This window comes from Bombyx mori, chromosome 19 (assembly GCF_030269925.1).
Source record: "Bombyx mori chromosome 19, ASM3026992v2".
Classification (NCBI taxonomy): domain Eukaryota; kingdom Metazoa; phylum Arthropoda; class Insecta; order Lepidoptera; family Bombycidae; genus Bombyx; species Bombyx mori.
In genome coordinates this window covers 7,315,022-7,335,097 of record NC_085125.1, presented here as the reverse complement: position 1 = coordinate 7,335,097, position 20,076 = coordinate 7,315,022, and the positions used below count along the sequence as shown (strand labels likewise).

The window sequence follows — 20,076 nt, the reverse complement described above, 5'->3', positions numbered from 1 at the left end:
TCCTACCACATGAAGTGCGTCTTAGAACCCATAAACATCAGTTTTGAAGATGAGATTATAGTCTCAATTGTAATGTTTATTAATAATGCTGCTGCTGCTCTGAAATAGGCAGGACGGTGGTACACATACTACCGGATAGGAAGAATAGAGATTTTGGTTTACCGTTTGTGAGTATATGTATATACATATGTCGATGTGCGTAGTTCCTTGGAAAAAAAATCGCACCGAATTTAAAAAGCAAGAAAATATAGTGTACATGCTTTAAACTTTAATATAGTATGTATGCTTAATGAATTAGCTTTGAAATATTTGTAATGTTTTAGAAATCTTAAAATGAAGGGAAAGTATCATAAAGTACGTTTTAATCTTCTATTAAATACTAAGTAGCTTTAAATAGGAAAAAAAGTTTTAAATTTTGCAATACATTTAAAAAAAATGTTGCAATTGAAATATTAAAATCGTGTAAATATATAGTATATATTACTATTCTATAAGTCCGTGATCACGAAAAATGTGATGTATTCGGAACGTCCAAAATAATATATTATTATAATGAGAGTAAAAACGCGATATTTAGCCGTAAAAGTAATTTTGAAAATCTAAGAGTTTGCTTAAATTGCTCTAAAGTGCATCACCATCGGAGGGATGGATGTAATGTGCTCTGTGTCAACCCTGTCCCGCCGTCTCAATAGCCCCGACTGGGCTCCGGCCCGGTCCGAGGTAAGGCGCCGGTTGTGAGCGGCAGGAGTTTTTAGTGAGGTTCAACTCCCACATACCCGCCGCGCGGGTGGGGATCTGGCGATTTTGTCCTGTGGAAAAAAAAAGAAAAAAAAGGTGCAGCACCATAGTAGTAGGCTTATACACAAGAAAAGGGGCCTATTACCCTTAATCTTTGCAGATTGCCGCCGGTCGGTAGCATCAGATTGACTAATACCTGTTTCGTTTGGGATAAAGGTGAAGCGCAGCTGACAATGTTGTTCACTCGATACAAGCACAAATTCACGGACATCGACTACAGTTTGTTCCTCGCATACTCCGTCTTTGTTGGGATTATCGGTGAGTTTAATTATAAATTTAGAACGACAATTACCCTTTTGTCGAAATGGTCCGTCGTGTACGTGTTCGTCACAAGTAATTATTTTATTTATTACATTTCCTCTTTTGTTACTGACTGTTTTTCTGGCAATGGTGGTTAATCTGCTGGTCACAGACGACTAAGGTGACATTCGTCGACTTCTGAATACTAGAATAATAGAGTAAAAAACATACCTATTAAAAATCAAATTTCTTTGCACATAGAAACAGAAGTTTAACTTAGGGTTTCATTTTTACGATAAAAATATGCCTCTGGTAAGATGATAAGAGATGAAAGAGATGCGATATCTTGTATTAAAAAGTCAATTTCAGTTGAGTACAAATTGTAAAAGTTGTATGTAAATAATAAAATTTTCCAGTTTGGCAATAGTATTTTCGGTGGTTTTCTTAAGACACATAATCGCCTTTTCGCATTAAAAGTGTACAATTTCCAAAAATATTCGGAATTGAGTTAATATGCGTAAAAATTTGGTATCGCCAGTATTTTTCTCATAAACACGGTCAAAAGAGCGTATTTTGTTTTAGTTTTTTTTTTTACTTTTCATATGTTTTGACTACTATTAACAAAATTAATACATAATTTAATCTTACTTTGAAAGACAGATAACGTAACTGGTAAAAAATAAATGTTGCAAATATGATTAATATTAAAAATATCACATGTTACGTCTTTAAAACACTCTCCTGTAAAATTAGTAAGTTTTGAGGTTATACAGCTTTAATGCGAGAAGACGATATATAAAAACATAAGGAGGCTCAAAATATATATAGCCGTCTAAAACTGCAAATGGAATAAAATAAACGTTAAACGAAAGTATGTATTGCACTAATCTTAGCTGATAATAAATTTTCTATACGACATAGTATTTTGTTACGACGATTTTTCAAAATCAAATTAATTTTTCTTGTCTGCTATCAACGCCTAATCTCCTCCTCATTCTTTCCCTCATTGCTGAGGATCGTAATATATTTGGTGCAATTTGCTGAGTCTCTCTTAGCTGATCTGCTATGGGCTTGATGAAGGCAATGCTTAAAGATATCTCTAGATATTCTGATACTTTACACGAAACTTATTCCTCTTGACCCCTCACCCTCATATTTCCCAGCAACATTCATGGTTGCCGAAGCTTTTTTTTTATTATCTTGCCGAAATACAACACAGCGTAAGCACGCTGCGGAATTGCTATGATCATTGTAATCCAAGGCGATAGTTGTTTTCAGTTTCGTAACATAACAAAAACGCCCAGTGTGAAAATGTATTCAATAAATTTATTTCCAACCTTTCTATAATAAGTGGCACAGGTACTAAAAGTATTTAGACCGGTCACCGCAATTTTTATTTAAAGTAAACATATCGCTAAACATACCGCCGTGAATAAATAAGTGTCTTTGAACACTTTTGCCAGTATCCTTTTGTATTATTCTCAGTGATATTTCTCACTGAACCTTCAAAGTGGTCGGACACTCGTAGTATTTTTCCGTGATTCCTATTTTCAGGAAACCAGATTTGCAAATATTTGTTCGTAATCTTGTTAAATTTTGTCTTTGTTTTTTTGTATGATCATGTCATTCTTTGAATGTTTATGTTATACTCGTAAAAGCCGTGAATTTTGTTTGCCTATTTACTATTGCAAGACCGTTTTTCCCCTTTTTTCTTATTTAACTAAATTTTATTTGACATTCAAACGTGTGCTCCGCAAACATTTGTGTGTAGAACGTTTGTAAGCAAACATTCATTTATGTACAAGTGCGTACGAATTTCATTCAGCATGGTAAAGACAAACATTGTCAGCAGTTTTCATATAATTTACAGTCTTATTTTGGTATTACAATTAGACATTTTTGCTATTTGAGACCGATGATAATAACATTAAAGAGCCCGTAAATATCTGACGGACGGTATTTATAGCAATATGAGGCTACTACTATATTTTCTAATATCCTCGTTTAATTCCTACCGGTTATGAGTTCTGGTATGAAAAGTGAAAAAATTGTAATTTAATAACATTTTTGACTTCGATCTCATGTTATAAGATGATGGTAAGTGTTTACGGAAAATCGCTTAGAAGTCGATAAATCCGCCTTGATAATACAGCAAAAAAGACTGAATTATTTCTCCAAAAAGGACTTGTTAGTTAGCTAGATTTAAAACTAACCAGCGAACAGTGTAACAATCTATGCTAATATATAAATCTACAGTGGTTTTTACGGATGTTCCGTTATAACTACTGAACCATGCATCCGATTGACTTGAAACTTGGTATCCATGTAGAAAATACATGTACTTAATGGATAAGCTAATATTTATATGAGTTTTGGACTCCTTAATAATAATGAAAATAAATAATAATGTTCATTTTAAATGCGCAGCCAATACCTTGTACTTTACAAATTTTTGTTCAGGTTCCTTCATAACAATATACTTGTTCAGCAAAAGATGGAAGTTCGAGGACAGTATGATTGGAGTGATCGCGTGCTTCAGCAGAATCCTCGCGAGTATTGTCTACGCGGTGGCCCCGAACAGGACCGTTTACTTCCTTGGACCGGTCCTGGACATGTTCAGTTCAGCCGGTGCAACTTCCCTGAGGTCGCTCGCTTCTAAGCTAGTCGATTCTGATGAAGTTGGTGAGTTTTACTGTTTTTTTATTATTTTTTTATTGAGATATCCATATCCATGATAACCTCCTCAGAGACATTGACACATATTTGTACGCTTTGTTTTTTTTATCATCACTACATAGTATAAAACAAACTCACTTTCTCCGTCCCTATATCCCTATGTATGCTTAAATCTTTAAAACTACGCAACGGATTTTGATGCGTTTTTTTTTAATAGATAGAGTGATTGAAGAGAAAGGTTTATATGTATAATAACATCCATTAAATAGTGGAAAAATCAATAATAAATTACAGTTTCCGAAGCGAAGCGAGGGCGGGTCGCGAGTTGTTGATATATTGAACTCTACGCTAAATGGCCACACATCTGGACATTTTGTTTATTACTTATTGAATTGTTTTCAATATCAAACAAATACAATGATACAAATGATACAAATACAATGATCAAACCACAATAAAAAATTAACAAAGTGCATGTTTGTTGTACATTAAAAATTCATCTTGAAGCATATAAAGAATTTAAAATATTGCTTCAAGTAACATTGTGGAACGCCTTTTTCAATTTTCAATAGTGTTTTTTTGCGAAAAACATCAAAATCGTCTCCACAATAAACCATGTCTAATACTATATATAAAACACTTACCATGCCAAATTACTTAAAAGCAATATTAAATGGCGGGCAAAATTAAAATCACATTTACAGGATTTTAGGTTCACGGACTCTCAAAATTTACGTTCGATCTAGCCAGAACTATGTACATAGTTTCGTTAATGAAATAAAAAAACTCTGAACTCGAAACAGATGAATGCGTGTGGGTACTCAGATTTCGTGTTATCACGTTTATTTTAAATAGTAAAATCAGCTCCAAGCATTAACATTGTTAAGAGCAACCTTTCAAGAACAATATTTCTGCCGTGAAGCAGTAATCCGTTTCGGTTTGAAGGGTGGGGCAGCCGTTGTGACTATACTGAGACCTTAGAACTATATCTCAAGGTGTGTGGCGCATTTACGTTGTAGATGTCTATGGGCTCCAGTAACCACTTAACACCAGGTGGGCTGTGAGCTCGTACACATATCTAAGCAATAAAAAAAAAAAATTCGGCCTAAGTTGTAGTCGTGAAGAGAAATTTGAAATCAAAGTTTGAAATTTTCGTGAAATACGTCAATTAGTTTATGTTACTTTTGGGCCACCTTTTTTATGTTTATGGTACTAGCCCGTAAATTTCGCTAAATCACCAACAAACATTGTATTCGGATAAGAAACATGCGAACAAATAGAACAGAAATATCTCAACAACCAGAGTCATTGTTGTTCATTACCATAGGTCATAACATTATGAAAACTTTCTTTGATTAAATATGGTGTTTGCCTAAATGATAGCTTACAACAACATGGTTACATAATACGCCTAGATACTGGAAAAGTACTAAGCAAAGATTCCAATATTTACATGTGTCACTACAAATTGACAATAGGCTTGCAACCGGTGCACAATCAAAATATAAACATGTTGTTATTATGTATCCCTAAATAATTCTAAAGTAAATTCAAATTTATTGCTCACTTTAGTTTACAAATAGTTTCCATTGCAAAGGAAAATGCCGCTATGGAAAACTATATCCTATTGTTCTAATGATAACAGGTGTGTTTGTTTTGATTGAATAATAACTTAACTTATTGTCCTAAAGAGGTCAAATTAGGAAGTCAATTATTACTTAAAAAAAAAATTGGATTAGATGATTATTTTTATAAAAATCTCACAATTCACACAGGAGCAAATATAATTGTTATTTGACCTTCGCTACAAATAAAAAGCATTTGAAATTTGAAGCATTTCTTCGGTTGCGGAAAATCGATTAAATTTTTATTTAATTCAACAAATTCGTTTTCGATTTCTTTCTTCAATTTTCCAATAAAGCAATCTACAAAGCGCGTGCAATTGGTTTTTAATTTTCTAAATCTAGTTTGAAACATTTTTTTTATAAGTAGTTATTTATATATTGAATTGAATTTATCTAGGATTAACATAGTGATCTGCTTCAATCTGTTGCACGTTTTTATTTTGTGTTAACCGATTTACAATGACGCGACTTTATCTATGAACCATAAATCAGTTCGCTCTAGTTAAGGAACCGCAAACATAGGAATTGTATAATCCGTAAAAGAAACAGGCGACGTTTTTGCACGTCTTACCCCGTCATATACTGTGAGGTTCTCATTAAAACACAAAAGGATAATTACGTATGTATTGTATACCTTGTTTGTGCTATAAAGCAATTGACAGTCCCAATATGAGGGAAGTTTTTTTTTTTTATTACCCTTGTAGGCAAACGAGCATACGGCCCACCTGATGGTGAGCGGTTATCGTCGCCCATGGACTTTAGCAATGCTAGGGGCAGAGCCACGCCGCTGCCTACCGCTTAATACTCTCCACAAGCCTCGTTTGAAGAAGGACATGTCATAGCGCTCGGGAAACACCGTGGAGGGGAGCTCATTCCATAGCCGGATGGTACGTGGCAAAAAAGACCTCTGGATGATCGCAGTGGCTCCAGGTAGTATGGATGAACTCTACTCCGGTACTAAAGTTCAACTCATTTCGATCCTCTATTAGAATTTGAACTCAATCGTTCCAAGAGGAATGGCAGTATTCACGCTGTGAACTCCGATAAAAACTAAACCAGCAGAGCTTTGAATTCCTATACTCATTAAACATTATTAAATAACGAATCGAAATAATGGACGGATTATTCCTTGATATAAAAATAACAATACGAATCTAAATAAACTCATGACCTAGTTGAAATATCACGACACTCTTATCGGCACCACAAACAATTCGACTCAAAATACTCAATACGATTTTCGTTCAGACGGCTCGTTACGGTTGGACAGGCACTGGAAACTATTTATGGAAGCGGTTACGTTTTCGTATTGAAATCGGTTTGGGAAATACCTCGATGACCGACGTTGCAACATATCTGTCTAATCATGATCCATCTTGAAGTCATCGTCACACTCGACAGAGTGCCGACAGCGAAACCTGGAATTTTTTTTTTTTATGAATTTCATCGAAGTCTATTGTGAGGTGCATATTTTTTTTATAGTTTTGTATTTTTAATTGTTTTCAATTTAATTGATTGTATTAAATTTAAATTTGCAAATTAAGAGCAGTGAAAGGCCTAGATAGACAGTTAAGCCCAAACCAGTGGTCTGAACAGATGACTTGGAGCTAGAAACGCTGGTCAACGAATTTCTCCACGAGGCAAGAGATATGAAGATAGAGATTTTAAGTCGTCGTGGCCTAAAGGATAAGACGTCCGGTGCATTCGTATCTAGCGATGCACCGGTGTTCGAATCCCGCAGGCAAGTACCGATTTTTCTAATGAAATACGTACTTAACAAATGTTCACGATTGACTTCTACGGTGAAGGAATAACATCGTGTAGTAAAAATCAAACCCGCAAAATTATAATTTGCGTAATTACTGGTGGTAGGACCTCTTGTGAGTCCACACGGCTTGGTACCAACCACCACCCTGCCTATTTCTGCCGTGAAGCAGTAATGCGTTTCGGTTTGAAGAGTGGGGCAGCCGTTGTACCTATACTGAGACCTTAGAACGTATAACTAAAGGTGGGTGGCGGAATTTACGTTGTGGATGTCTATGGGCTCCGATAACCGCTTAACACCACGGGGCCAAAATATAAAAAAATATATGGGTAGTTTAGGAAAATGGAGAAATAGTGAGAAGAGTAGAGAAGAGTCACGATCCTGAAAAATAAGGAAACGATTGAGAATCGAAATCGAATCTGGCTTATTTGCCTAAAAAATAGTTTCAGTAAACATACCAAAAAGAGATTCATAAGTCACTGCCGTAAATCATATAAGTGATTATGTATCTATTTTGATTAATAAGAATCGGGTCGCTTGTTTTATGGAAAAATTATAATGAAGTCACATCATTAACTTGTTTACAGACAAATAAAATGTTAATTACGACTTATAAATATTTTTAGCCCTTGAAATAAATATAATTTCTAACCGCATTGCTTCCTTCAAACACAAGGCGCCGACACACATTTCGACCTATATTTATATCATCTTTGTGCTGAGATGAGAATCACGCACATAAATGAAGACAAACATCTTTATGGAAAATCACTATTCATTTTGTAATTTACATTATCACATTACGAAGATTGCAATTGAATTCAAACCTGTATCGAAATTGATATACATTGTGATTTAATTAACTAAATTTACGTGTTAGCATGAGTCATGACGTGTTTTTTCATCACAGATAGTAGTCACTAATAGCTCTTTAAGCACAAGAGTAGAAATACGCTATAACAAATGTGATTTTACATTTATAATAGGTTAAAATCTAATTGATTTTTTTTATTAACAGTATTTTTCCATAAAATTTTAATTTATTTATTCATCTATTGTATACATACGCGTGATAATGATGAAAACCGTCCAGTGAGGGTCTCGCCGGATCTTTTTTTGTGAGTCGCGATTCTAATCCAGTAGTAGATTCACGAAAGCACTGCTTTTGCGAGGGCCACTGTTAGAAATTCTCTCAGGTTGAGCCCGTGAGCTCACCTACCTATCCGCGAGAACATAGAATAGCTCCTTAGGCTACCAATGATTAGGTAAGGAAGAAGAGTTTTTTCGTATGCATAGGTAACCGTTGTAACTATACTTTAGACGTTAGAAGCAGTAATGCGTTTCGGTTTGAAGGGTGGGGCAGACGTTGTAAACATACTGAGATCTTAGAACTTATATCTCAAGGTGGGCGGTGCATTTACGTTGTAGATGTCTATGGGCTCCAGTAACCACTTAACACCAGGTGGGGTGTGAGCTCGTCCACACATTTAAGCAATAAAAAAATAAAAAAATGCTCCGCCATCTTGACTATTTCTGATGTGAAACAATCGTGAACTATCATTTTTTTTTATTTGTTGCTTAGATGGGTGGACGAGATCCCAGCCCAGTTATGTGGTTACTGGAGCTCATAGACATCTATAACGTAAATGCGCCACCCACCTCGAGATATAAGTTCTAAGTTCATGTATAGTTACAACGGCTCCCCCACCCTTCAAACCGAAACGCATTACTGCTTTTACGGCAGAAACAGGCAGGGTGGTTGTACCTACCCGTGCGGACTCACAAGAGGTCCTACCGCCAGTAATAAAGTAGTAATAATATGCGCTCTTACTTACAGAGTGAAACAGTGAAATGGGTGACTGCTTCTTAGCAGAAATAGACAAGATGGTCGTACCCGTGTGTGTCTACAATACGCCCTACCACCAGTATTTACGAATATAAAATAAAAGTGCGAGTGCGTTTTTTTATTACGACACGACTAGCGACCCGCTCTCGCTTTGCTTCGGAAACATTAAATGTTATTATTGATAGCCGAGTCCCGCGATGTTAACCGCGGTTATTGTTGTACCGCGTGACGCCGCGGGACGAAGCTAGTCTAAAAAATGTAGCCTACGTTACTACTTTTATCATTAGCTACCTATCAGTGAAAGTCTCGTCAAAATCGGTCTAGCCGTTCCAGAAATTAACCGGAACAAACAGAGAGACAGAGAGATAGACAAAAATTGTAAAAAATGTTATTTTGGTGTATATATTAGTCATAAGCATGTAGTAAAAAGCGGTTATTTCAATATTACAAACTGATACTCCAATTTTATTTATATGTATAGATGTTATTCTTTCGTCATCGGAGTCATTCGGGAGCACATCCTCATCAAAATTGATACCTACCTACAGTATTTAAACAGCGGCATAGTCACGTCACATAAATATATTAATTCACACATTATACTATAGGTATATGGAATGAATTAATGGACCGTTGCAAGTAAGATTTCTAATGTAGTACCTCCTAATACGTATTGTTAAGAGCGTGATATTGTTGTAACCGGTGCTCATAGGCATCAAACTGTGAATGCGGTCAACCATATTGAGGTATATGGCAGAAATGTATTGTATGTTGTATGTCTTCTATTCTTTTTTCCCCTACTTTTGCTGATAGCCTTGAGAGGCTATTTCAGCTTCTCCTTGACGTGTAGATGAGCTCACGGGGCTCAAGCCGGAGTGTTGCTAACACTGGCCCTACCGAGAGCAGTGCTTCGCAGAATCTACCACCGGATCGAAACGCGAGCCACTGAGAAGATCCGGCGAGAAACTCAGTGGGCTGTGTCTATGAGTTAATTCGCTCGTCAAGCCCTTCGTCGCAAGCGACGGTTTCGACTAGGAACAGTGCTGAATTGACTGAGCATCTTAACAATTTTAATATACAAATTGCTTATGTATCACATTGTGCCGCTGTGAGCGAGTGGTTTGTGAAGATAGTTCTTGTTTGTTCTTATTGTTTTCATCATCATCATCATTATCCAGCCCTTCTCCCAGTCACCTGGGGTCGGTACAACATGTTTTCTCCTCCCATACTCTTCTATAATATACTATTTCTTCACTCACTCCCCGCTTACCCATATCGTCTTTCACGCAATCCATCCATTTCTTCTTAGGTCTACCTCTTCCTCTATATCCTTCCACATTCATAGTTAACACTCTCTTACTAACCTCATTTTCATTTCGTCTCATCACATGTCCATACCATCCCAAACGCGCACTTCTCAGCTTCTCTGTCACAGGTGCCACTTTCAGACTTCCTCTAACATATTCATTCCGTATTCTATCCATTTGTTTTATGATGTACATTTCAATTGAATTATTGAAATCACCCCTACTCCAGTGTATGTTGTGTCTCGGGCTTCTGTCTCGCCAAATTGTAGACATTACTCGCACTCGCTAAAAGCTTTAGATAAAACTTGATTTATATTCACAATAAGCATTTAATAGTACACTAGTTGCTGTGAGCGTATTCCAAACTGCGCATATTATACTTATTGTGTTCAAATGAGGAAATAACATATTCATTTAGATTTAGTTAAATACTATTTTATTTAAGCCGTGACCGTGTTAGCCGTTATTTGTTAAAAAACATGCTTAACGTATTAGTTTAATTTATTACATAGAAGGTAAAACTATGTACAATATTAATTAATTAATATATAAATGAATTGCTGTTCGTTAGTCTCGCTAAAACTCGAGAACGGCTGGACCGATTTGGCTAATTTTGATCTTGAATTATTTGTGGAAGTCCAGAGAAGGTTTAAAAGGTAGATAAATATGAAAATGCTCGAAATTATATAAAAATAACAATTTTGTTTTTCCTTTGATGTGTCTTTTGTTTATTTTAAGTTTATTTTATACAAAAGTTTAGGTCTTTTATTTATCGATTGAGGCACTACGAAGTCTGCCGGGTCAGCTAGTATTACAATATTAATTTTAATTTCATAACATGTATCGATGGAATTACCGTCTGGTTACAGTTCAATCATTTAAAAAAGCATCGAACGAGACCGAAATGTTTTTCTAATGTATATGTAATTGAATTATCTACTACAAGTTTGTGGGCGATGACGGTACTATCAATAACAAAACAATTAATGAACTTAGCCAAATTTCATTTTGAAAAGTTTATCATCAACGTGAATGCTGATAATATTTCTTTTTTACTGCTTAGATGGGTGGACGAGCTCACAGCCCACCTGGTGTTAAGTGGTTACTGGAGCCCATAGACATCTACAATGTAAATGCGCCACCCACCTTGAGATATAAGTTCTAAGGTCTCAGTATAGTTACAACGGCTACCCCACCCTTCAAACCGAAACGCATTACTGGTTCACGGCAGAAATAGGCGGGGTGGTGGTACCTACCCGTGCGGACTCACAAGAGGTCCTACCACCAGTAGATAAATTCAGTTCTTTCTAGAATCTTTCATTTTTAAGCTACGAAGTTTGAATTTATTGCATGCTCACCAATGCTCATTGTAATGTAATGTCACCAACACAGTTGCTTTATAAGCACATTAATAATTTTCCGTACAATTTTTACGCTGCAAACTGCACTCGACGACTTTTTCCTAGCGGGTTGAGTCATTTCGTTTTTGTTACAGGTAAAACGAGCTCTCTAATCAGCATATCAGAGGCGCTAGTTCCTGTGATCTACTCTCCGTTGTACGGATACGTGTATAAAAAGACCATGAGTACGTACTCTGGTGGTTTTTACCTGATCAGCACCGCGCTAGCTCTGCCCGCAACTGTGATACTAATGTAAGTAAGAAACTCGAATACAAATCTACAGTGGTTTTTACGGATGTTCCGTTATAACTACTGAACCATGGATCCGATTGACTTGAAACTTGGTATTCATGCAGAAAATGCATGTACTTAATGGATAGACTAATATTTATATGAGTGTTGGACTCCCTGCACCAGTTGTGGGGGCGTTAATGATGAGAATCTTTGTGAGGGTGAGAAATAATAATGTTAATTTTAAATGCCCAGCGAAGCGGACGGGGACTTGTTAATCTTATGCACCATTGAACGCTCATCATAGTTTTTATTGGATACATGTGTGGACGAGCTCACAGCCCACCTGGTGTTAAGCGGTTACTGGAGCCCATAGCCCATATCTACAACGTGAATGCGCCACTCACCTTGAGATATAAGTTCTAAGGTCTCAGTACAGTTCAACCGTTACCCCACCCTTCAAACCGAAACGCATTACTGCTTTACGGCAGAAATAGGCAGAGTGGTGGTACCTACCCGTGCGGACTCATAAGAGGTCTTACCACCACTAATTACGCGGGTTTGATTTTTATTACACGATGTTATCCGATGAAGTCAATCGTGAACATTTTTTAAGTACGTATTTCATTAGAAAAATGAATATCATTTTTGGTCAAATCGCAACGCAGTCACATACTACCAATTAAAGTGTAAAATTACCTTAAATAGATAATATATTACATTGCAGAAAAATTTACACCAAGTAAATCAAACTGTTTTTATTTGCGCTCTCAATACAAAATCGCATCAGATTTTTTACTCGAAGAGTTTAAAAGAACACTCTGAGAATTTAGCAATACATGAGTCAATGACCTATATTCTTCGATAGGGAGGTAATGAAAATATCGTTTACGGACGTAACAATAAAATACCTAGTTGTTTCATTCGAACAGATTTAAAAAACATTTTAGAAGCTAACTCAATAGCAAATCTTGAATCTTGCGACAAGTATTTTTGTGTTAGAGACAGAATTTACAACAAGCTTTCGTTAACTTGTTGAACAAAATATAAACCTTTAAAAATGTTAACTTAAAGATGCCCATAATTCTGTAGATAATTTTTATTAATTCGACATAACGGCCATCTTGGGTTCCCGTTTGGTTAATTAAAAATAAAAATTGTGTAAGATCTCGGTGTTAGACTTGACGTCATTCAATTATTGCACAGTGAAGACCGCGGCTTACCTCGATATTCAACATTAAAATCACAATTGACACACGGCTATCTCATCCTTCGGCAAAGAGTTCGACGTGCAACCTAACCCATGCATCAGCTCGCTGAGTTTCTCGCCGGATCTTCTCAGCGGGTCGCGATTCCGATCCGGTAGTAGATTCATTCACGAAACAGCTGGTTTTGAGTTGTTAGGTCTGCTTCCTCCTGGCTGAGCCTTTGCTCGCCCACCTGTCCTGGTGAAACTGGAAAGGCCTCCGGGCCTCCAGTAATTCTTCAATCATAAAAAAAAAATATAATACAATCATTCTCTTTTGGTCTTTCCCGAGACCAACGCAAAAGACGAGGTGATAGGTCGTGATAAGACGTGATACGTCTTGCAGTTAAAATTACAATTGTACTATATCAAAATAAATGATTGCATACTCTCACGTAAATAATGAATTGTAGCGTCGAACATTATTGCGACAGCTGTGCAAAAAGAGACCTTGTGTGCGACGTGAGAGTTCGCCCTTCCTATGAATTTTCATCACAAACCATTCGATTTCTAATAAACTAAGCCTTGAACTGCCATTTTCTATTTATGTTTGTCTAATTTTGAACCTTTAATGGGACTAAAGGAGATTGGAATGTTTTTATCAAACCAAATTATTTTTTTTAACGTAAATAAAAAAAATGTAGCTACGGCTAGCTATAATTGTGGTTACTGAATCATCATATTTAAATAAGCTTTGTTGCTAGTGCCTAGATTAATGAGTGTATGGGTCATTAAAATAAATTAAAAAGGCTTAACGACAAAAATGTGCTAAATTACTAAAATAAAATAATTAATAATTAATTAATTTTAGAATATTTTTATTTTATATTCGAAAAATATTCTAATGTAGCTACCAAAACAAAAACGAATGTTTCATTGTATTTTTGTCCTCCATGTTGTTCTGTACCATTTATGCGATTTTTACAACACATTGTTGTTGAAGAATCAGGAAAAGTTCACGTCATAGTATCGTCTACATACATATGTACGAAAGATCCCTTGCATGTAGTTTCAATGAATGGTAGGCAGCGACTTGGCTGTGCCTGTAACATTACTAATATCCATGAGCGATAGCCATCACCAAGATGTTGGCCGTAAGCTCATTTGCCTCCAACCATGTTTGGATGGTACTTTTTTATTTTACCTATACTGATAGTCTTGAGAGGCTATTTCAGCTTCGCCTTGATGTGTAGATGAGCTCGCGGGGCTCAAACCGGACTGGATGGTACCATGCGGAGATATCGTTTATATATAAAATTTATATCTATTATTTAGATTTCATAATATATTCAGTTAACATTTCAAACACGACGTGAGATTCACAGCCGCGGCTTTATGTCTATTTAATGTGTATCGAATCAAAAAAGAAGATGAAATAGCGTTCCCTTTGTTTTTTTTTACACATCGTTTTTTGAACATAGATACGTACAGCAACGTAGATGAAAACAAGTCATGATTTATATAACAACGGTTCGACCTTTAACTACATGATTACAGTAACCGTAAAGTATATGAGACGTGTTGCCGTCGGATATTGAAGGGATAGTACTATGAAAACAATAGACCAGTGATTCTCAACCACTGTTCCGCGGCACTTTTGTGTGCCGCCAAATTTCAAAAGTGTGCTGCCAAATCTAGCGAATATATAATAATGTTAATATTATTAAATTATATCATTTGAAAAGAAAAATATTTTAAACATGAATATATATTGAAATCCACAAAAAAAAATTTATAGTATATTTTAGTTTATTTCGTATATTAAAATTTTTTGATGAACTATTTATGCAGTGTGTTGTAATTAGTAAATAATTTTTCTTTTTTTTTGTGTGCCGCCAAATTTTGAAATCGTTAAATATGTGCCGCAACAAAAAAAAGGTTGAAAAATCACTGCAATAGACATAAGACAGAGCCGTAAAAATGGTTTAGTTTCGTAAATAACTCAAGAAAACCTGATATTCAAAACAGCACTACATAATACGTAGTATGATGACAAAGAATATCGTCAGTATCTGTAATACTTTTAAAGGAAATTTTGCTTAGCGTCCGAAACAAGGTCATTGTCGAAATTTCAGTTGAAATTTAATCGTTTTTGTTCAATCATTTATTATTGTTTATTTACAGAATTCTGTACGTCTTGCGCTCGAAGGAAGCGAGAGAGGCCAAAAGAAAACAGGAAACGAAGAAAGAAAGTGAGATTACCCGTTTTTGAATATCGTTTAATATATTTATTATGTTTAAGATTAAAAAAACTATCTGTAATATTAGAAAATCTCAATAAAATTAAGATTTGTATTGATATCGTGCTTTTTAATTATCGATCAATTTCCTTGACCTTTAATGTAGTGAAATATATTTATTTGAGACATAGTTTCCATTTCGGCTACTTTGGTTCGTTAAGAATAGCAGTTACAGCTACACGCCGCTGAGAGGATACAGTAATATCCAAATTTTTCTATGCTACGTACAATGTAGGTACATAAATGTTTATAAAATTGAGTTTATGACTTCTGATAAGAGACCTCAGTCTCTTACATCGCACACAAAGTATTAATTGTATATAAAAATGTCTTAATAATCATAATTTCCGATGAATATTTAGCGAATATCACTTTAAATTTGTTCTAATGTTTATTTTAGATCATACGTATACCATATCCGATTTTAGAACACGTTAGAACCAATTTTCATACATAAGCATCAGCAAATAAAAGCTAAGTAACATTTTTTCTGATGTTTGTGTTCAAATTTATTTGTTTAAAATAGTTTCGTGTTATCAAAAAATATAATTTTATTTTATTAAACGAAACAATAAAAACCAAATCTAAACATTGAGTTATCAGTAAGTAATGTTCGAATTTCGATCATTCGACGAATACCTACTAGTCATTTTTAAATAATTCATTTAATTCATTATTCATTCTCTTAGACCCAATAAATACCATATTTAATGGTTTCGGTACGATAAGTCAACGCACTAATAATGTTACTACGCAATCAAATATAAATAAAAATAAAATAAATTACGCAACAAGCACGAAACAGTCTACGGAAATGTTAATGAAATAATTCATAAATAAAACATTATCATTTGATGACAACCTTCATCACTAGCGGCCCGCTCCGGCTTTTTGTAAATAATAATGTGTTCTACAAAGCCATAGTACATTATTTTATTCTATCATCAATAGTTTTCGCAGCGCACGCGATGTAAAGAATATTTTAGGTAACTTTTTTACACCTTTGGTTACATTATTGGAGTTTTAGTAAGCATCCCTAATTAAAAAAAAAAGAATCTAGCCTATGTCACTCGGGGATAGTGTAGCTTCCAAACAGTCAAAGAATTTTTCAAATCGGTTCAGTAGTTTTGGAGCCTATTCAATACAAACAAACAAACAAATCTTTCCTCTTTATAATATTAATAAATAAATTAATAATAATAATAACGTTCCGGTAGCATCGATACTAAGTAGTGGAAAATTAATAAAGTTTCTTTTTGGAAATTATGTCTAACTATCAACGCTTGAAAAACTAGCAACAGTGGATTTGAAAAAAGTAAAATTAAGCAATGATTTATTCTAATAAATAGTAATTACTGTTGTGTTGGAGATAACCCGAAGTTTGCTAGTTCATTGACCTTACTGGCAAATCTAGATCACGACGAAGTCAATGTTTCAATAATAAAAAACGTATATAATTTAACAAATATTCAGGATTTTAAATATGACGCATGGATGCAATAATGCATGGTTCATAACTCATTCAACCTAACGTATTATTATTAGAATTTAACTCAAATATTTGATTCCATAATCAGTGACGAGTCAAATATTTGTCACTACCGGAAATTAATATATTTTTTTTCTCCATTTTAATTACCGAGTAAAGAACGCGTTTATCTAACAAATCTATAAAGATGTTAGTTTTTCCATTAATTGGAATTATCAGTAGTAATACGCAAGTATTACCACAGTTATAATTTTAAATTGAATAAGTAACTGATAAAATCATGTTTATGGAGAACACATTTTTAAGTAACATAGTTATCATCGCTTAGTTACGCAAATGGAAGATTTTTCAAAGAGCATTTGTTTATACCTAGTTTCATCATTCCGAATATTGTTATTCGGGAGGTTTTTTATTGGTTTTGTAGACAAGTGATCATATAGGCCAGGCTACCTAGTACTGAGATGTTAGTGTTGCTCATGGACATCAATGCCCACTGAGTCTCTCGCCGAATCTACTAAGTGGGTCGTGATTTCGGTCCGGTGGTAAATTCAGCGAAGCAGTGCTCTTTATAGGGCTAGTATTAGCAGTCTCCAGACTGAGCCCCGTGAACTCACCTACAAGTTCGGTAAAGCTAGTTTAGCCCTTCGACATTACTAGTAGTGGGTAAGAAAATAATCATCGTCAGCAATGCGAATAATACAGCCAAGTAGCTACATATCGCTGAGTAAGTACTCTCCGCAAACCACCTTTGAAGAACGACTTGTTCATATTTCACGAAACTGTCTTTCGGTAACATTTCAGAGGCTTCCCTTGGTATTCATTTACGCCCTATAATTACAGGGGGCTATTATTGTATTTGTTTTACCCACTGCCTATTTCTATCGCGAAGCAGTCGCGTATAAAATACAATTGAGACTTAAATATGGTGGCACAACGTAGTTCGGTTAATTGCTTAACATCAGTTGGGCCATGAACACATTCATACGTGCATTAAAAACGGCCCATCATTTAAATATTCACTTGAACATTACAATAACATTATTGACATCAAGCTGGACATAAGTGGGGCAAATTTAAATGGCTAATCATGTCTAAACAAAACTGTTATCGAAATTACACTAAGTTTAGACACATAATGAGCCCGTTAAAGATTCAATCCTGAATCCTCTTCCTATACAAGATTTATTACATTAGCCGACAATTTTTGACGATATTACAAAACCAGTTATTATTAGTAGAATCCTTATTGTTTAAAAGGCGGAAGTCATCCGGCATTAATGTTTTAAATTAGGTTTGACGACATTGACATCGTGAAGATGACGTGATTTCCGTGACTGCTGTCAAAACAGATGTAGAGGTCGCCTATATGATAAGTAGGTACTAGATGACCCGATGAACTTCGTGTTACTTACAAATATTTAGTATAAAATGTGGTCAACAGTAACTAAATTAGAAACGTTTTTCCGTGCCCCCCGGGAGCATCGAGGAAGTAAATTCATAATAGATATTGACAAATTATTGAGGTTTTTTTTTAAATCTTTATTTAGAAATTTATTATGTTTATTTTCTTTTTTCGACAACCAACTGATACTTTTACACTTTATTCTTCTTCTAGTTTTATACTTCTGAAAAAGCACCTACTATTGTACCTGTAAAAAAGTGTTTTCAAAACCTTCCAAAGCTATCCGAACTCATACTACAGCTTCTACACACACTGATCGCTTTTAATTATTATTCTCATAATCCTCTCGCAGGTCTGCTGGAAGAGATTTCTTACAGAAATAAGCAGTACCTTTGTACATAGTTTTCCTATTACTCTGTACTATGTTTTCTTTTTTGTGTGGACATAAATAAATAAATAAAATATGAAAAAAACAAATCTGAACGTATTTCCTATAAATATTTGACAACCACGTCACAAAAGAATTTAAATTTTTCACAGCTAGAAACTCCGACATTTAAATTATATACGTGTAGATGCTGAGTTTGACTGGATTGACGAAATAATCTGTAATGATTTAGTGAGCAATCGATGTGACATTTTTTTTGTTTGTTAATTAAGTGATTTGTTCTATATATTTTTTATTGCTTATATGAGTGGAAGAGCTCACAGCCCACTTGGTGTTAAGTGGTTACTGGAGCCCATAGACATCTACAACGTAAATGCCGCCACCCACCTTAATATATGTGTTCTAAGGTCTTAGTAGTTACAACGGCTGCCCCACCCTTCAAACCGAAACACATTACTGCTTCACGGCAGAAATAGGCAGTGTTGGTACCTACCCGTGCGGACTCACAAGAGGTCCTACCACCAGTAATAACGCAAATTATAATTTTGCGGGTTTGGTTTTTATTACACGATGTTATTCCTTCACCATGGAAGTCAATCGTGAACATTTGTTGAGTACGTATTTCATTAGAAAAATTGGTACCCACCGGCGGGATTCGAACATAGATGCATCGCTAGATACGAATGCACCGGACGTCTTATTCTTTAGGCCACGACAACTTCGGTCTTTCTGCTACGAAGAAATTATTTGTTGCGCTTTGGAGACCTGAATGGGCGTTGTTTCAATGTGAGATTATAATCTAATATTACGATGTAGGCGGCGGTCACTTTGTGATCTCTCTGGCTGGGCCTGGCCCAGTTAGTTAGTCATAAGTTATATATCTACAGACGATGGTATATTATAGGATATCTGACATCGAGTTCAGTAACTTGATTACCTGTTCAGAAGATACGCTCCAGTCGGACTATACGCCCAAGCCAATCTAATTGAATCTCTTCAATCCGTCCGGTCGGCCTCGGTACGAGCGCACATATCAAAGTACCCGCATACAAGACGATTTTTTATTCCGCAAGAAGAAATTGAAGGTATTAACTATCCATTTATACCTAGCTTTATTGGAATAGGTGAAATGAAAAAGAATACAAGCGGTCAACGCTATTTTCATGATACACCACGCGTATGTCGCCCCATCAAGGATACTTTTCCAATAATAAGATAACGCGAGTTTAGTTTTGTAAAATTATAAATTAATTTTTAGGAATGCATTTTTTGGTAGGATAGTTTCTCGTTCAGTGATCAAAGGTTGTTCGTTTGAAGCTATTAATTTCTTAACATTAACGACAATTTTATGGAATTGAATTGATTCTTATGACAAGAATTATATTTATATATGTATATTATATATGTCGATATGTCTATGTTC

The 20,076-nt window shown here is 35.2% G+C and overlaps 1 protein-coding gene across 2 annotated transcripts in view; it reads left to right on the top strand.

Moving 5' to 3' along the window:
* LOC101741991 (proton-coupled folate transporter) overlaps positions 1 to 15,433 on the top strand; it is a 32,896-nt gene extending 17,463 nt beyond the window's left edge. Inside the window, exons 2-5 of one of the 2 annotated variants that reach the window (XM_004933328.5) lie at positions 955 to 1,056; positions 3,499 to 3,720; positions 11,753 to 11,909; positions 15,259 to 15,433. In XM_004933328.5, coding sequence (XP_004933385.1) covers positions 955 to 1,056; positions 3,499 to 3,720; positions 11,753 to 11,909; positions 15,259 to 15,346 — 569 coding nt within the window. In that variant the 3' untranslated portion in view covers positions 15,347 to 15,433. Of the gene's footprint in view, positions 1 to 954; positions 1,057 to 3,498; positions 3,721 to 11,752; positions 11,914 to 15,258 lie in introns of those variants that run through there. The other variant, XM_021352771.3, reaches the window with a different exon arrangement.
* Positions 15,434 to 20,076: the final 4,643 nt, after the last annotated feature.